This window comes from Carassius auratus, unplaced genomic scaffold, assembly GCF_003368295.1.
Source record: "Carassius auratus strain Wakin unplaced genomic scaffold, ASM336829v1 scaf_tig00010972, whole genome shotgun sequence".
NCBI classification, from domain to species: Eukaryota; Metazoa; Chordata; class Actinopteri; order Cypriniformes; family Cyprinidae; genus Carassius; species Carassius auratus.
The window spans coordinates 86577-105590 of record NW_020524158.1 but is presented as its reverse complement, the minus strand read 5'-3'; the positions used below and the strand labels follow the sequence as shown (position 1 = coordinate 105590).

Sequence of the window (19014 nt, the reverse complement as noted above, 5' to 3'; positions counted from 1 at the left end):
GAAAAAAAAATTCTAGACCATTTTTAGTGTGTGTGTTACTACATTTTATACTTAAGTTTAAAATTTCCATGTAGAATCCAACCCCATTGTTTCCATTATACAGAAAGCATTTATTTTCTGTTTGATTTCACTTTCTTAAAATGCGATAAATATGTCATATATGTTTGCATTATTAGGTGCTACAGTAATTTCCATGTGCACAACAAAAATTTAAGAAAAATGTCAGTAACTTAATGTTTAAAATTTCTCTCTATAAAGTGATGCCAAAGTATAACCCTACAGAACAGCAATATGACGGATACTTAAGAACCTTCTAACTTGGCAGAAGTAATCATCAGAGGGTAAAAATACAAATACTGTCCAAGTCCTCAGTGATTTGTGAAAGCCTAAATGTGTTTGTTCACCCAGAAGAGGGCGTTCTTCTCTTTTCTGTGACCCTCAACACTTTTCATGAAAGGGCAAATCTTGCCACAGGGTGGAGCTCCAGGCTTCAATCACTGTGTTCCAGTCAGGAAAAAACACATCTGAGTTTGTCATTTCATTCCATCATGCTGCTCTGTGCACTTGTAATATTTTCAGTACTCGCAGGTGAGATTTGTTTATCACGTCCTCTTTTGATTTAAAATGTTAGTATTGCATTTATCTGATCACAACAGTAAATTTAGTATGTCTTTTTTAGGAGACTCTCTTGGTGATCTAATAACATCTCATGGTTCTGAAAAACAAGCTCAAGATGGTAACAGTGTTACTCTCTCCTGCAACTACACTGGCACTGTTTATAATCTACTGTGGTATCGTCAGTATCAAAGATCCAAACCAGAACTCCTTCTGTACATGACTGAATCTGGAGATCCAGTTAAAGAAGATCCATCAGCCCACTGGTTATCTGCTAAAGTTGACAAACACAGAAAGCTCATGGATCTGGAAATCAGCCCTGCTAAAGTATCAGACTCTGCACAGTATTACTGCGCCCTGCAGCCCACAGTGACAGAAAACACTTTTCCTCTGCACATAATCTTTCTGTATATTAGTCATGCTTTTTTATTGATGCTTAACAAACATTCTACAGGAATGTATTATTTCAGTGACTGAATGAGCCATCAGTAACACAAGCGTCTCTTAATGAATCCTTAAGGATTAATACTACACATATTTCCATAGATACATGTAGGCACAGCTTAATGTGGAATGGAGCAGAAGAGCTCAAAGAGGCTTGATACACACCTAGTCATTGAACATTACATTCAAAACCACATACAACAATGATCATCATCTGCTCTGTTCTAACATTTGTCTTGGAGTTAAGGTGAGCCACAGTCTTTTGACACCTTTTACTAATTCTATTATATTAATGTACAACTTTATGATTTTGGTAACACTGAACTGTTCATCTACTTTGCAGGTGAAGCTATAAGAGTCCTATCAGTTCAGATAAAGTATATGTGTCTTTAAACGAAGGCAGTAATGCTACACTGTCCTGTACCTTCGATGAATCAGCTTACCGTCTTCACTGGTATCGACAGAAGACTGGATCAAAGTTAGAGTTTCTGCTGCTAATTGATAAATCCACTAAAGTTGTAGTGCCAGCTAGTCCCAGCTCTTCCGCATACAGTATGTCCACTAGCATCCATAACAACAATCAGGTAGATCTGGAGATCACCTCTGCTCTGTATTACTGTGCTCTGCAAACCACAGTGACAGGAAAGTTTCAACACAGTACAAAAACAATATTTTGATCATTATTTTAAATGAATAAATTACTTGTACTGAGGTTTTGGCTTATATGCAGTCCTCTATGATTCTCTGTTTATACTGCATTTCAGCAATCACAATTTAACTACTCATGGCCACCAACAGGACTGCGGTGTGACATGGTTATCTCCATTGGGGGTGCTCCGATCACGATCGGCCGATCGTTATGCGCATCTTGTCAGTAAAGCCGGTTTTCTAATCAGCGGTTAATTCCATCAGGTGCGTGATTTCACATAGAGCAGCTGTTACTACACAGAGCCGTTGTTAACTGAGAAGATGCACCAAAAAACGCTGAAAATGAAGTGGATTGGCGGATCTTCTCTATTAACAACGGCTCTCTGTAGTAACAGCTGCTCTATGTGAAATCACGCACCTGATGGAATTAACCGCTGATTAGAAAACCGGCTTTATTGACGAGATGCGCATAATGATCGGCCGATCGTGATCGGAGCACCCCTAATCTCCATCTTTAAAAAGTCATATACAGCATTTTATAATTCAAGTGAATACTTATTTTATTCATAGTTATTTAACCTCTAATCAATTGCTATAAAAATATTAGTTCAAAACTTTATTAAAATTGTAAAGAAAAAAAATGTTGGCCACCTGGTAATTGTGATGAATGACAGAAATGAAATAAGAAAAAATAATACATTTAAAAATAAAATAAAAACGAGAAATTATATCTCCACCGTTTAATGTTTTCAGCTAAAGTTTAAGCATTACAAACTTATTATGCCTTTGCTTTAATATACACTGCTGGAGACTTTGAACCACAGGTCACATTAACTGGTTTTAAAGACTAAGGTATAAAAACTAAATAATTTTCCCATAGGGCGGAGCTTAATATCAAGATGTAGAAGCATTTTAATCTGAGGGAGGATGTCAGAATTCAAAGACATCCAGTCTGAAAGATACTCAAGTCTCTCAGATTCTTCTTCAGATTTCTGCTGTCATGATTATTTTTATTCTCCTCAGTTTTCTGTGGATGTGTATTGGTAAGATAAAATTCTCTCTAATCTAGACCTGCTATTTTTTCTTATTTACTACTACTTTTTACCAGGAGTTTACTGTTTGATTTATTATTTAGGCTTTTACTCTCCATTAGGTCACACAGAGGCAGACACAATAAAACCCTTGTCACCGAATGTAAATAGACGTGTTGGTGACAGTATTACTCTGTCCTGCAGTTATAAAGACTATACAGCTACTGTAAATAATTTACAATGGTACAGACAATATCCCAGATCCCAAACCGGAGTTCCTCCTTTACATCTTCCCACATGGAGCTGTAAGTGACGGCAGACCACCCAGATTTACTGCTGCAGTGAATAAAGACAACAAACAAGTGGATCTGAAGATCTCCTCTGCTGTAGAGACAGATTCTGCCATGTACTACTGTGCCCTGGTGCCCACAGTCACAGGAAACCCCCATGCTCTGTACAAAAACGTAATACCTTAACAGATCTTGCATTAAAAAATTTAAAAAAAAAAAAAATGAGACACCAGCTTCTAATCATGCACAATAAATCATCGCTGAACAGTTTTTTTCCCTCTCTAAATCTAATGAAACATTGTATTATATAAATGTGCTTTCATTTTGAGAAAGAAAAATAGCCAACCAGGGAAGAAGATAAAGCCTCAGCTGAATTCTAAAGTGGAATGCTTGAAAGCCTGATTCATTTAGAACCATCCTGCTTTGATAGTTTTACGATCACTCTTCATCAGAAACCATTTTTCTGTTTTGTTGGATACCACTGACATTACTCATAGTTAAATATTTATATATATATATATATATATATATTTTTTTTTTTTTTTTTTTTTTTTTATGTATTAAAATGTATCACATTGTGAACAAGTTACTTAGCATTAATTAAATTAATACAATTGCATGTATTTTGTCCATACAGGAAATAGTTTTGCTGACACAATACAGCCTTTGTCTTCAGAAAAATAAATTTTCAGAGGTGACAATGTGTCTCTGTCCTGTAACTACAGTGGGTGTTGTATATGACCCTTTTGGGGGATTTCGACCAGAATTTCTGATACTTGTAAATGAAAATTCAGAGGTATCTGAGCCTTCTCTTCGTCTGTCAGCAAAAGACTTAAAAAAGACCTTTACAAAAGACCTTAATTCTTGACAGAAGTAATCATCAGAGGGTAAAAATTTTCAATTTTATCAGTGATCCTCTATGATTCATGACGGTTTAAATGTGTTTTTTTTTTTGTTGTTTTTTCACCCAAAAGATGGCATTCTTCTCTAGTCTGTATTCCTCATGCACACAATCAGCTCAACACTTGTCATGAAAGGGCAAATCTTGCCACAGGGTGGAGCTCCAGGCTTAAATCACTGTGTTCCAGTCAGGAAAAAACACATCTGAGTTTGTCATTTCATTCCATCATGCTGCTCTGTGCACTCGTAATATTTTCAGTACTCGCAGGTGAGACTCATTTATTTTATCACGTCCTCTTTCGATTTAAAATGTTAGTATTGCATTTATCTGATCACAACAGTGAATTTAGTATGTCTTTTTTCAGGAGACTCTATTGGTGATCTAATAACATCTCATGGTTCTGAAAAACAAGCTCAAGATGGTAACAGTGTTACTCTCTCCTGCAACTACACTGGCACTGTGTATAATCTACTGTGGTATCGTCAGTATCAAAGATCCAAACCAGAACTCCTTCTGTACATGACTGAATCTGGAGATCCAGTTAAAGAAGATCCATCAGCCCACTGGTTATCTGCTAAAGTTGACAAACACAGAAAGCTCATGGATCTGAAAATCAGCCCTGCTAAAGTATCAGACTCTGCACAGTATTACTGCGCCCTGAGGCCCACAGTGACAGGAAACACTTTTCCTCTGCACATAATCTTTCTGTATATTAGTCATGCTTTTATTTATGCTTAACAAACATTTTACAGTATGTATTATTTCGAATACAACTAAAATCATTTGTGATACTATCCAATATTTGTATAATATAAATATAAGTATAGTATAAAAATAAAAATGGTAAAAAAAACACTTGGGTCTTATTATGAAAATGAAAAAAAATGAAATAAGAAAAATGGCATTAAGAATGTAAAAATAAGCAACTAGATCTCCGATATTCAGTTAGTTCTGTATAGTTATTGTGATTTTGCAATAAAAAACAGATATGTGAGAGAGAAATAACTCTACCAATGAATGTTTTCTGGCAAAGTATTAAAAAGTATTACAATCTTCTCACGTCTTTTCTTTAATACACATTAACAGAGACTTTGACTCACGGGTCACATGAACTGGTTTAAGCATAAAGACTTTTTCCAGTGGGTGGAGCTTAATATCAGGATGATTAGCATTTTAATCTGAGGGAGGATGTCAGAATTCAAAGACATCCAGTCTGAATGATACTCAAGTCTCTCAGATTCTTCTCCAGATTTCTGCTGTCATGATTATTTTCACTCTCCTCAGTTTTATGTGGATGTGTATTGGTAAGATAAAGTTTTATTTTTTCGTCTAGTCCAGACCAGTTACCTTTTGCTTATTTTCTACTTGCTACGTTTTACCATTTAAATTCTGTCTAATTAGGCTTTACTCTCCATTAGGTCACACAGAGGCAGACACAATAAAACCCTTGTCACCGAATGTAAATAAACGTGTTGGTGACACTGTTACTCTGTCCTGCAGTTATAAAGACTATTCGGGTACTGTAGATAATTTACAATGGTACAGACAATATCCCAGATCCAAACCGGAGTTCCTCCTTTACATCTTCCAACATGGAGCTGTAAGTGACGGCAGACCACCCAGATTTACTGCTGCAGTGAATAAAGACAACAAACAAGTGGATCTGAAGATCTCCTCTGCTGTAGAGACAGATTCTGCTCTGTACTACTGTGCCCTGGTGCCCACAGTCACAGGAAATCTAACTGCATCATACAAAAACCTCCCATGTCATCATAAAGAAAGATGAAGCCTCAAACACTTAAATCATCCTGTCTCAAAGGCCAGTGCATAATCAACAGAATAGTTTGTAATTTTGCTAAAACAAGTCATAACATACAATACAGTCATATAGTGAAAAGTTCTGACTGAAATAGTACTTTTTTGCAGAATGCGGCGCTGTTTTTTCATTCTTACATTTTGCAAGTTTGCATCTTCTGCTGCGTATGAGTTCCATTTCACATTATCATTAGATTAATTTTCTGTCATTTTTGTTATTTCACAGGTCAGATTCTGCCCCTGTATTTACGATTATTATGTATGTTTAAAGTAAGAGTTTGACATTAGTATTGTTAGACAGTAGACAGTACTGTCAGTTTGTTTCAGATTACGTTGGTTAATCTAATTGGTTGTTCCCAAGCTTACTATAAAAAGAGAGCTTGCATCAATGCTGCAGTGTTCTTGTTATTGATAATATTCCAGATACTGCTGAACAATTCTGTGAAGATCATTTCACCTATTGTTCACTTTAACAATCATCGTTTATTTTTATTTTACATATTCTGCCAGAGGGAGGAGCTATAGGATTCATGTTTTTCATTACCCAGCTCCAGCTTTATTGAATTTTAGGAGGAAATTGATTCTCATAGTAATTTTGTCTTTATATATAAGATGTTGTTCCTGATTTTAGTCAGTATTCCTCTGCTCAAAGGTCAGTTACTGATTTTTCCCCCACTGTTATTATATATTCAGTGTGAACTACATTTATGCATCCTAATTTAATGAGTCCAAATGAATAATTTATCATTTTTGATTTTTCTTCTACACAGAGAATGCTGATGCAAATACAATAAACCCACTGGTGTCAGAGAAGCACATCACGGCAGGAGACAGTGTTACCCTCTCCTGTGATTACAGTGGAGGTGTTAACACACTGCAGTGGTATCGACAATATCCAGGACCTCAATTTGAGTTCCTTATATTTGTCACAGAGCTCAATGGCCGGTCAGAGCCTGCTTTACGACTTTCATCTGTGGCTGATAAACGTAATAAACGCATGAATCTCAGGCAGAAATGGAAGATTCTGCTTTGTACTACAGTGCCCTGATGCCCATGACGGGAAACACAACACTGTAAAAAACCTGATATCATTGGCAGTAGACATAGATTCAACATCAGATTTTAACCAATGTTTCAAAATATTTCTACAAATCAAAGTGTGATGACTTCGCTTGAATGAAGCACAAAGGTGATGTTTCAGAGAATAAATATGAGTTTATGCATTGATCAAGCTAGAATTTTCATTACATCGTGTTCGTGACATATGTTTACCTCTGAGTATACAGTGACTGCTAAATCTCATGTTAAGAGGTTTGAATATAAAGACACCATAAAAAAAGCAGGCTAAACTAAATAACTTTCCCATAGGGTGGAGCTTAATATCAGGATGAAGAAGCATTTTAATCTGAGGGAGGATGTCAGAATTCAAAGACATCCAGTCTGAATGATACTCAAGTCTCTCAGATTCTTCTTCAGATTTCTGCTGTCATGATTATTTTTACTCTCCTCAGTTTTTTGTGGATGTGTATTGGTAAGATAAAGTTGTCAAGTTTTTCCTCCAATCTAGGCTGTTGCTTTTTTACTTATTTACATATGCTTTACCATTGAATTGCTGTCTAATAAGACTTTTACTCTTCATTACCAGGTCACACAGAGGCAGACACAATAAAACCCTTGTCACCGAATGTAAATAGACGTGTTGGTGACAGTATTACTCTGTCCTGCAGTTATAAAGACTATACAGGTGTTGTACAGAATTTACAATGGTACAGACAATATCCCAGATCCAAACCGGAGTTCCTCCTTTACATCTTCCCACATGGAGCTTTAAGTGACGGCAGACCACCCAGATTTACTGCTGCAGTGAATAAAGACAACAAACAAGTGGATCTGAAGATCTCCTCTGCTGTAGAGACAGATTCTGCTCTGTACTACTGTGCCCTGGTGCCCACAGTCACAGGAAATCTAACTGCATCATACAAAAACCTCCCATGTCATCATTAAAGATAGATGAAGCTTCAGTTACATACAGTACTTCATCCTTTCTCAAATACCAAATGCATCACCACAATAGTTCATCCTTTCACTGAAACAAATCACATCATGCTTATTCACACCAAAGTACACATCTCCCCATGACTAAAAATTGTACAGAAAACATTACACTTAACCGTATTTGCCAAGAGGTGGCGCTACATGACTAACCTCCTTGCTTTAAGCGAGTTTATCTTACAAAATAATTGTTGTTTTATTCTATGGGATTTTTTTTTTTTTTTTTTTTTTTACACAGATTTTGAGCATATAATTTATTATACTTTGCTTAATGGTCAATGATTTAAATATCTGATGTGCAAGATATTTTCAGTTAGTCCAGCATTCTTGAAAACATGTTCCAAAAGGCACAGCAATGCCATTAAAAAATATATTTTTCAGTTCACCCTTTCAGTGAACTGTTCTTAAAATAACTTTTTTATTATTAGTATTGCAAAGAGTATTTTAATAATCCAAGGTAACTTTTTCTTAAAGTAAATTAATACATAAATAAAATAAGTGAAATTGGAATGGGATATCAATGGAATATCACATTTTCATGGAACATCGATTCAAGGACCTTTTTTGAAGATAAAAAAATTACACTCAGTGTAGTCTTATTGCTGAACGAATTAGTCCGTTTTTTTTTTTTTTGTAGTGAAAAAAATCACATAGTTACATCTTAATTACTGAAAGATACATTTGAAAGCTGCTGATTAATTTTTTTTGGATTCCCATCCCCACTGCTTGGAGAAGAATAAAACTTTATATGTAATCCTTCAAAGTTGTCAGAAGGAGGAGCTCTTTGAGAGTGTTTTTCATTTCTGACATCTAAGTGTGCTGGCATTCTGTGACATAAAACAACATCATGTGGCTCTATTTACCGTTGCTCCTTTCAGCACTTGTAGGTGAGAATGTTTTACTTTTCATATTAATTCTTCATGCTAATTTGTCATTCATTAACATTTTAATTATTTAGATTTTAAATATAAATTAATATTTTGTGTGTGTGTGTGTGACAGGAGACTCTCTTGGTGATCTAATAACATCTCATGGTTCTGAAAAACAAGCTCAAGATGGTAACAGTGTTACTCTCTCCTGCAACTACACTGGCACTGTGTATAATCTACTGTGGTATCGTCAGTATCAAAGATCCAAACCAGAACTCCTTCTGTACATGACTGAATCTGGAGATCCAGTTAAAGAAGATCCATCAGCCCACTGGTTATCTGCTAAAGTTGACAAACACAGAAAGCTCATGGATCTGGAAATCAGCCCTGCTAAAGTATCAGACTCCGCACAGTATTACTGCGCCCTGAGGCCCACAGTGACAGGAAACTCTTTTCCTCTGCACATAATCTTTCTTTATATAACTCATGCTTTTTATTGATGCTTAACAAACATTTTACAGTATTTATTATTTCGGATACAACTAAAATCATTTGTGATACTATCCAATATTTGTATAACATAAATATAAGTATAATATAAAAGTTCAAAAAAAAAAAAAAAAAAAAATGATTTCTAACACTTGGTTCTTATTATGAAAATGAAAAAAAAAATGAAATAAGAAAAATGGCATTAAGAATGTAAAAATAAGCAACTAGATCTCCGATATTCAGTTAGTTCTGTATAGTTATTGTGATTTTGCAATAAAAAACAGATATGTGAGAGAGAAATAACTCTACTAATTAATGTTTTCTGGCAAAGTATTAAAAAGTATTACAATCTTCTCACGTCTTTTCTTTAATACACATTAGCAGAGACTTTGACTCACGGGTCACATGAACTGGTTTAAGTATAAAGACTTTTTCCAGTGGGTGGAGCTTAATATCAGGATGAAGAAGCATTTTAATCTGAGGGAGGATGTCAGAATTTAGAGACATCCAGTCTGAATGATACTCAAGTCTTTCAGATTCTTCTTCAGATTTCTGCTGTCATGATTATTTTCACTCTCCTCAGTTTTATGTGGATGTGTATTGGTAAGATAAAGTTTTACTTTTCTGTCTAGTCCAGACCAGTTACCTTTTGCTTATTTTCTACTTGCTACTTTTTACCATTTAAATTCTGTCTAATTAGGCTTTACTCTCCATTACCAGGTCACACAGAGGCAGACACAATAAAACCCTTGGCACTGAATGTAAATAAACGTGTTGGTGACAGTATTACTCTGTCCTGCAGTTATAAAGACTATTCGGGTACTGTACAGAATTTACAATGGTACAGACAATATCCCAGATCCAAACCGGAGTTCCTCCTTTACATCTTCCAACATGGAGCTGTAAGTGACGGCAGACCACCCAGATGTAATGCTGCAGTGAATAAAGACAACAAACAAGTGGATCTGAAGATCTCCTCTGCTGTAGAGACAGATTCTGCTCTGTACTACTGTGCCCTGAAGCCCACAGTCACAGGAAATCTAACTGCATCATACAAAAACCTCCCATGTCATCATTAAAGATAGATGAAGCCTCAAACACTTAAATCATCCTGTCTCAAAGGCCAGTGCATAATCAACACAATAGTTTGTAATTTTGCTAAAACAAGTCATAACATACAATACAGTAATATAGTGAAAAGTTCTGACTGAAATAGTACTTTTTTGCAGGAGGCGGCGCTGTTTTTTCATTCTTACATTTTGCAAGTTTGCATCTTCTGCTGCGTATGAGTTCCATTTCACATTATTATTAGATTAATTTTCTGTCATTTTTGTTATTTCACAGGTCAGATTCTGCCCCTGTATTTACGATTATTATGTATGTTTAAAGTAAGAGTTTGACATTAGTATTGTTAGACAGTAGACAGTACTGTCAGTTTGTTTCAGATTACGTTGGTTAATCTAATTGGTTGTTCCCAAGCTTACTATAAAAAGAGAGCTTGCATCAATGCTGCAGTGTTCTTGTTATTGATAATATTCCAGATACTGCTGAACAATTCTGTGAAGATCATTTCACCTATTGTTCACTTTAACAATCATCGTTTATTTTTCTTTTACATATTCTGCCAGAGGGAGGAGCTATAGGATTCATGTTTTTCATTACCCAGCTCCAGCTTTATTGAATTTTAGGAGGAAATTGATTCTCATAGTCATTTGTGTCTCTTTAAGATGTTGTTCCTGATTTTAATCAGTATTCCTCTGCTCAAAGGTCAGTTAATGATTTTTTTCCCCACTGTTATTATATATTCAGTGTGAACTACATGTATGTATCTTAATTTAATGAGTCCAAATGAATAATTTATCATTTTTGATTTTTCTTCTACACAGAGAATGCTGATGCAAATACAATAAACCCACTGGTGTCAGAGAAGCACATCACGGCAGGAGACAGTGTTACCCTCTCCTGTGATTATAGTGGAGGTGTTAACACACTGCAGTGGTATCGACAATATCCAGGACCTCAATTTGAGTTCCTTATATTTGTCACAGAGCTCAATGGCCGGTCAGAGCCTGCTTTACGACTTTCATCTGTGGCTGATAAACGTAATAAACGCATGAATCTCAGGCAGAAATTGAAAGATTCTGCTTTGTACTACAGTGCCCTGATGCCCATGACGGGAAACACAACACTGTAAAAAACCTGATATCATTGGCAGTAGACATAGATTCAACATCAGATTTTAACCAATTTTTCAAAATATTTCTACAAATCAAAGTGTGATGACTTCGCTTGAATGAAGCACAAAGGTGATGTTTCAGAGAATATATATCAGTTTATGCATTGATAAAGCTAGAATTTTCATTACATCGTGTTCGTGACATATGTTTACCTCTGAGTATACAGTGACTGCTAAATCTCATGTTAAGAGGTTTGAATATAAAGACACCATAAAAAAAGCAGGCTAAACTAAATAACTTTCCCATAGGGCGGAGCTTAATATCAGGATGAAGAAGCATTTTAATCTGAGGGAGGATGTCAGAATTCAAAGACATCCAGTCTGAATGATACTCAAGTCTCTCAGATTCTTCTTCAGATTTCTGCTGTCATGATTATTTTCACTCTCCTCAGTTTTTTGTGGATGTGTATTGGTAAGATAAAGTTGTCAAATTTTGACTCCAATCTAGGCTGTTGCTTTTTTACTTATTTACATATGTTTTACCATTTAATTGCTGTCTAATAAGACTTTTACTCTTCATTACCAGGTCACACAGAGGCAGACACAATAGAACCCTTGTCACCGAATGTAAATAAACGTGTTGGTGACAGTATTACTCTGTCCTGCAGTTATAAAGACTATTCGAGTAATGTAAATAATTTACAATGGTACAGACAATATCCCAGATCCAAACCGGAGTTCCTCCTTTACATCTTCCCACATGGAGCTGTAAGTGACGGCAGACCACCCAGATTTACTGCTGCAGTGAATAAAGACAACAAACAAGTGGATCTGAAGATCTCCTCTGCTGTAGAGACAGATTCTGCTCTGTACTACTGTGCCCTGGTGCCCACAGTCACAGGAAATCTAACTGCATCATACAAAAACCTCCCATGTCATCATTAAAGATAGATGAAGCTTCAGTTACATACAGTACTTCATCCTTTCTCAAATACCAAATGCATCACCACAATAGTTCATCCTTTCACTGAAACAAATCACATCATGCTTATTCACACCAAAGTACACATCTCCCCATGACAAAAAATTTGTCCAGAAAAGATTACACTTAACCGTATTTGCCAAGAGGTGGCGCTACATGACTTACCTCCTTGCTTTAAGCGAGTTTATCTTACAAAATAATTGTTGTTTTATTCTATGGGATTGTTTTCTTTTTTTTTTTCTTTTTTTTTTAAACAGATTTTGAGCATATAATTTATTATACTTTGCTTAATGGTCAATGATTTAAATATCTGATGTGCAAGATATTTTCAGTTAGTCCAGCATTCTTGAAAACATGTTCCAAAAGGCACAGCAATGCCATTAAAAAATATATTTTTCAGTTCACTCTTTCAGTGAACTGTTCTTAAAATAACTTTTTTATTATTAGTATTGCAAAGAGTATTTTAATAATCCAAGGTAACTTTTTCTTAAAGTAAATTAATACATAAATAAAATAAGTGAAATTGGAATGGGATATCAATGGAATATCACATTTTTATGGAACATCGATTCAAGGACCTTTTTTGAAGATAAAAAAAGTCTTATTGCTGAACGTATTAGTCCGTTTTTTTTTTTTTTGTAGTGAAAAAAATCACATAGTTACATCTTAATTACTGAAAGATACATTTGAAAGCTGCTGAATTTTTTTTTTATTCCCATCCCCACTGCTTGGAGAAGAATAAAACTTTATATGTAATCCTTCAAAGCTGTCAGAAGGAGGAGCTCTTTGAGTGTGTTTTTCATTTCTGACATCTAAGTGTGCTGGCATTCTGTGACATAAAACAACATCATGTGGCTCTATTTACCGTTGCTCCTTTCAGCACTTGTAGGTGAGAATGTTTTACTTTTCATATTAATTCTTCATGCTAATTTGTCATTCATTAACATTTTAATTATTTAGATTTTAAATATAAATTAATATTTTGTGTGTGTGTGTGTGTGTGTGTGTGTGTGTGACAGGAGACTCTCTTGGTGATCTAATAACATCCCATGGTTCTGAAAAACAAGCTCAAGATGGTAACAGTGTTACTCTCTCCTGCAACTACACTGGCACTGTGTATAATCTACTGTGGTATCGTCAGTATCAAAGATCCAAACCAGAACTCCTGTACATGACTGAATCTGGAGATCCAGTTAAAGAAGATCCATCAGCCCACTGGTTATCTGCTAAAGTTGACAAACACAGAAAGCTCATGGATCTGGAAATCAGCCCTGCTAAAGTATCAGACTCTGCACAGTATTACTGCGCCCTGAAGCCCACAGTGACAGGAAACTCTTTTCCTCTGCACATAATCTTTCTTTATATAACTCATGCTTTTTATTGATGCTTAACAAACATTTTACAGTATGTATTATTTCGGATACAACTAAAATCATTTGTGATACTATCCAATATTTGTATAATATAAATATAAGTATAATATAAAAGTTCAATAAAAATGGTAAATAAATAAAATAAAAAAAAAATAAAATAAAAATGATTTCTAACACTTGGGTCTTATTATGAAAATGAAAAAAAAAATGAAATAAGAAAAATGGCATTAAGAATGTAAAAATAAGCAACTAGATCTCCGATATTCAGTTAGTTCTGTATCGTTATTGTGATTTTGCAATAAAAAACAGATATGTGAGAGAGAAATAACTCTACCAATGAATGTTTTCTGGCAAAGTATTAAAAAGTATTACAATCTTCTCACGTCTTTTCTTTAATACACATTAGCAGAGACTTTGACTCACGGGTCACATGAACTGGTTTAAGTATAAAGACTTTTTCCAGTGGGTGGAGCTTAATATCAGGATGAAGAAGCATTTTAATCTGAGGGAGGATGTCAGAATTTAGAGACATCCAGTCTGAATGATACTCAAGTCTCTCAGATTCTTCTTCAGATTTCTGCTGTCATGATTATTTTCACTCTCCTCAGTTTTATGTGGATGTGTATTGGTAAGATAAAGTTTTATTTTTTTGTCTAGTCCAGACCAGTTACCTTTTGCTTATTTTCTACTTGCTACGTTTTACCATTTAAATTCTGTCTAATTAGGCTTTACTCTCCATTACCAGGTCACACAGAGGCAGACACAATAAAACCCTTGTCACTGAATGTAAATAAACGTGTTGGTGACAGTATTACTCTGTCCTGCAGTTATAAAGACTATTCGGGTACTGTAAATAATTTACAATGGTACAGACAATATCCCAGATCCAAACCGGAGTTCCTCCTTTACATCTTCCCACATGGAGCTGTAAGTGACAGCAGACCACCCAGATTTACTGCTGCAGTGAATAAAGACAACAAACAAGTGGATCTGAAGATCTCCTCTGCTGTAGAGACAGATTCTGCTCTGTACTACTGTGCCCTGAAGCCCACAGTCACAGGAAATCTAACTGCATCATACAAAAACCTCCCATGTCATCATTAAAGATAGATGAAGCTTCAGTTACATACAGTACTTCATCCTTTCTCAAATACCAAATGCATCACCACAATAGTTCATCCTTTCACTGAAACAAATCACATCATGCTTATTCACACCAAAGTACACATCTCCCCATGACTAAAAATTGTACAGAAAACATTACACTTAACCGTATTTGCCAAGAGGTGGCGCTACATGACTAACCTCCTTGCTTTAAGCGAGTTTATCTTACAAAATAATTGTTGTTTTATTCTATGGGATTTTTTTTTTTTTTTTTTTTACACAGATTTTGAGCATATAATTTATTATACTTTGCTTAATGGTCAATGATTTAAATATCTGATGTGCAAGATATTTTCAGTTAGTCCAGCATTCTTGAAAACATGTTCCAAAAGGCACAGCAATGCCATTAAAAAATATATTTTTCAGTTCACCCTTTCAGTGAACTGTTCTTAAAATAACTTTTTTATTATTAGTATTGCAAAGAGTATTTTAATAATCCAAGGTAACTTTTTCTTAAAGTAAATTAATACATAAATAAAATAAGTGAAATTGGAATGGGATATCAATGGAATATCACATTTTTATGGAATATCGATTCAAGGACCTTTTTTGAAGATAAAAAAAATTACACTCAGTGTAGTCTTATTGCTGAACGTATTAGTCCGTTTTATTTATTTTTTTTTGTAGTGAAAAAATCACATAGTTACATCTTAATTACTGAAAGATACATTTGAAAGCTGCTGATGATTTTTTTTTTTTGATTCCCATCCCCATTGCTTGGAGAAGAATAAAACTTTATATGTAATCCTTCAAAGCTGTCAGAAGGAGGAGCTCTTTGAGTGTGTTTTTCATTTCTGACATCTAAGTGTGCTGTCATTCTGTGACATAAAACAACATCATGTGGCTCTATTTACCGTTGCTCCTTTCAGCACTTGTAGGTGAGAATGTTTTACTTTTCATATTAATTCTTCATGCTAATTTGTCATTCATTAACATTTTAATTATTTAGATTTTAAATATAAATTAATATTTGTGTGTGTGTGTGTTTTCGTGTGTGTGTGTGTGACAGGAGACTCTCTTGGTGATCTAATAACATCTCATGGTTCTGAAAAACAAGCTCAAGATGGTAACAGTGTTACTCTCTCCTGCAACTACACTGGCACTGTGTATAATCTACTGTGGTATCGTCAGTATCAAAGATCCAAACCAGAACTCCTTCTGTACATGACTGAATCTGGAGATCCAGTTAAAGAAGATCCATCAGCCCACTGGTTATCTGCTAAAGTTGACAAACACAGAAAGCTCATGGATCTGGAAATCAGCCCTGCTAAAGTATCAGACTCTGCACAGTATTACTGCGCCCTGCAGCCCACAGTGACAGGAAACTCTTTTCCTCTGCACATAATCTTTCTTTATATAACTCATGCTTTTCATTGATGCATTCATTCATTTAACAAATATATGTATTCTACAGTATGTATTATTTCTGATACAACTCAAATCATTTGTGATACTATCCAGTATTTGTATAATATAAATATAAGTATAATATAAAAGTTCACTAAAAATGGTAAAAAAAAAAATAATAATATAAAAAAAAGGATTTCTAACACTTGGGTGTTATTATGAAAATGAAAAAAAAAAAACATGAAATAAGAAAAATGGCATTAAGAATGTAAAAATAAGCAACTAGATCTCCGATATTCAGTTAGTTCTGTATAGTTATTGTGATTTTGCAATAAAAAACAGATATGTGAGAGAGAAATACCTCTACTAATTAATGTTTTCTGGCAAAGTTAAAAAGTATTACAATCTTCTCACGTCTTTTCTTTAATACACATTAACAGAGACTTTGACTCATGGGTCACATGAACTGGTTTAAGTATAAAGACTTTTTCCAGTGGGTGGAGCTTAATATCAGGATGATTAGCATTTTAATCTGAGGGATGATGTCAGAATTTAGACACATCCAGTCTGAATGATACTCAAGTCTTTCAGATTCTTCTCCAGATTTCTGCTGTCATGATTATTTTCACTCTCCTCAGTTTTATGTGGATGTGTATTGGTAAGATAAAGTTTTACTTTTCTGTCTAGTCCAGACCAGTATACCTTTTGCTTATTTTCTACTTGCTACGTTTTACCATTTAAATTCTGTCTAATTAGGCTTTACTCTCCATTACCAGGTCACACAGAGGCAGAAACAATAAAACACTTGTTACCGAATGCAAATAGACGTGTTGGTGACAGTATTACTCTGTCCTGCAGTTATAAAGACTTTTCAGGTACTGTACAGAATTTACAATGGTACAGACAATATCCCAGATCCAAACCGGAGTTCCTCCTTTACATCTTCCAACATGGAGCTGTAAGTGATGACAGACCACCCAGATTTACTGCTGCAGTGAATAAAGACAACAAACAAGTGGATCTGAAGATCTCCTCTGCTGTAGAGACAGATTCTGCTCTGTACTACTGTGCCCTGCAGCCCACAGTCACAGGAAATCTAACTGCATCATACAAAAACCTCCCATGTCATCATTAAAGATAGATGAAGCCTCAAAAACTTAAATCATCCTGTCTCAAAGGCCAGTGCATAATCAACACAATAGTTTGTAATTTTGTTAAAACAAGTCATAACATACAATACAGTTATATAGTGAAAAGTTCTGACTGAAATAATATACTTTTTTGCAGAAGGCGGCGCTGTTTTTCATTCTTACATTTTGAAAGTTTGCATCTTCTGCTGCGTATGAGTTCCATTTCACATTATCATTAGATTAATTTTCTGTCATTTTTGTTATTTTACAGGTCAGATTCTGCCCCTGTATTTATAATAATTATGTATGTTTAAAGTAAGAGTTTGACATTAGTATTGTTACACCATAGACAGTACTGTCAGTTTGTTTCAGATTACGTTGGTTAATCTAATTGGTTGTTCCCAAGCTTACTATAAAAAGAGAGCTTGCATCAATGCTGCAGTGTTCTTGTTACCAGGGCCGTGCAGAGACCCTTGGAGGGGCAGGTGCTCAAATTATAAAAGGGGCACATGGAACAAGGTTTAAATAGCGCGGTTCAAAATATCAATACAGCAATATATTGTGATGCATTCCTTGTCGATTCACGTGTCGATATGGATGATTATGTATTGATACGGCAGCAAATGCTGTGATTTGCTACATTTCCTTCTTTTTCTTCCTCCAACTCCATATCCTCATTTGATCTATTACTTTCCACTCTCTGTCCATCTAGTTACAAGGCTCAATTTACTATTTCAGCATTAATCTATTATTTTAACCATCACTACTACTCTTGCACCTAATCAATAAGTCCACCTTAAATATTGATACAAAACATTAAACAACTGATACACTGGAATATAGTGATTCATATTTTTATTACTGTTGTAGTTCTTATTGTCTAAAATTGAACACCTTTGCAATGTTAACAAATGACAGGCTACATGTGTTATTCATCTCCTTGACACTGCACTTTGATGCCAGGTCAGGTATATTATTCATTTTATATTGACATTGATATTTGTAAATTTATTTCCAGAGAGATATTATTGAGTTTACAGGGTAAAGTGGTCTTGCTGTAGTAAACACTGTTGCTATTGTAGAAAAGAAATATATATTTTGTGTCACATTTAAAATATAATTATATTTTAATTCCTTTCTGAATTGTTTTTATTTTCATAATGATTATTCAGATGATGAGAAAATCTGAATAAGGCTTACCAGTGTTGTGATCATTATTTTAAGGCACTCTGCGTGTTAAAAAATAAATACTGTAACATAATAAAAGTTTAGTCAAATAACATAAAAAGACCAGACCCCTCGATCAGGGGCGTCATGCATTCATGATTTTTGAGGGGGCACATTGGGGGGTATAAGTCATGCTATGAAAGCACTGTATAACTGATATAGGATTATGTTTTATTTATTTTTCCTTTTTATTCAAAACAATTCTAAACATGCTTAATATATCAGGAAATATCTCGATTCTCAAATGTGTAAGTAAACCCGTTTGGCACCTTTATAGATTGTTATTTAATCAATATATGGAAAAGTAGTGTAATCTATTAACTACACATAATACCCCGACTTTTTACTTAAGTGCCATATAATATTTTCAATATGACTGAATTTGCATTTAATGTAAATTTGAATAACAATATTGTAAGTTACTTATTTTAAAACTTTCATTTTACAGAGAGTAAAGAAAA

General features: G+C 34.7%; 2 protein-coding genes, 1 pseudogene and 3 gene segments (V, D, J or C); all 6 read left to right on the top strand.

Moving 5' to 3' along the window:
* The first annotated feature begins 4156 nt into the window (after window positions 1–4156).
* On the top strand, window positions 4157–4667 carry LOC113072921 (T cell receptor alpha variable 12-3-like). The segment is given in 2 exon segments: window positions 4157–4196; window positions 4294–4667. Coding segments are annotated over 2 exon segments (414 nt in total).
* Window positions 4668–5148: 481 nt separating this feature from the next.
* On the top strand, window positions 5149–5715 carry LOC113072909 (T cell receptor alpha variable 12-3-like). The segment is given in 2 exon segments: window positions 5149–5233; window positions 5348–5715. Coding segments are annotated over 2 exon segments (411 nt in total).
* A 641-nt stretch (window positions 5716–6356) lies between these two features.
* On the top strand, window positions 6357–6821 carry LOC113072920 (T cell receptor beta variable 14-like; annotated as a pseudogene).
* Window positions 6822–7167: 346 nt separating this feature from the next.
* LOC113072919 (T cell receptor alpha variable 12-3-like) lies at window positions 7168–7748 on the top strand. The segment is given in 2 exon segments: window positions 7168–7275; window positions 7390–7748. Coding segments are annotated over 2 exon segments (402 nt in total).
* An 814-nt stretch (window positions 7749–8562) lies between these two features.
* LOC113072918 (uncharacterized) lies at window positions 8563–10233 on the top strand. Its single transcript, XM_026245804.1, has 3 exons — window positions 8563–8683; window positions 8798–9125; window positions 9957–10233. Exons 1-3 carry the CDS (start codon window positions 8644–8646, stop codon window positions 10231–10233), a joined length of 645 nt encoding a protein of 214 aa, XP_026101589.1. The 5' UTR covers window positions 8563–8643.
* Window positions 10234–15643: 5410 nt separating this feature from the next.
* Window positions 15644–17331, top strand: LOC113072917 (uncharacterized). The gene is made up of 4 exons (XM_026245803.1): window positions 15644–15727; window positions 15859–16163; window positions 16835–16854; window positions 17055–17331. The coding sequence occupies exons 1-4, from the start codon at window positions 15688–15690 to the stop codon at window positions 17329–17331; spliced, it is 642 nt and encodes a 213-aa protein (XP_026101588.1). The 5' UTR covers window positions 15644–15687.
* Window positions 17332–19014: the final 1683 nt, after the last annotated feature.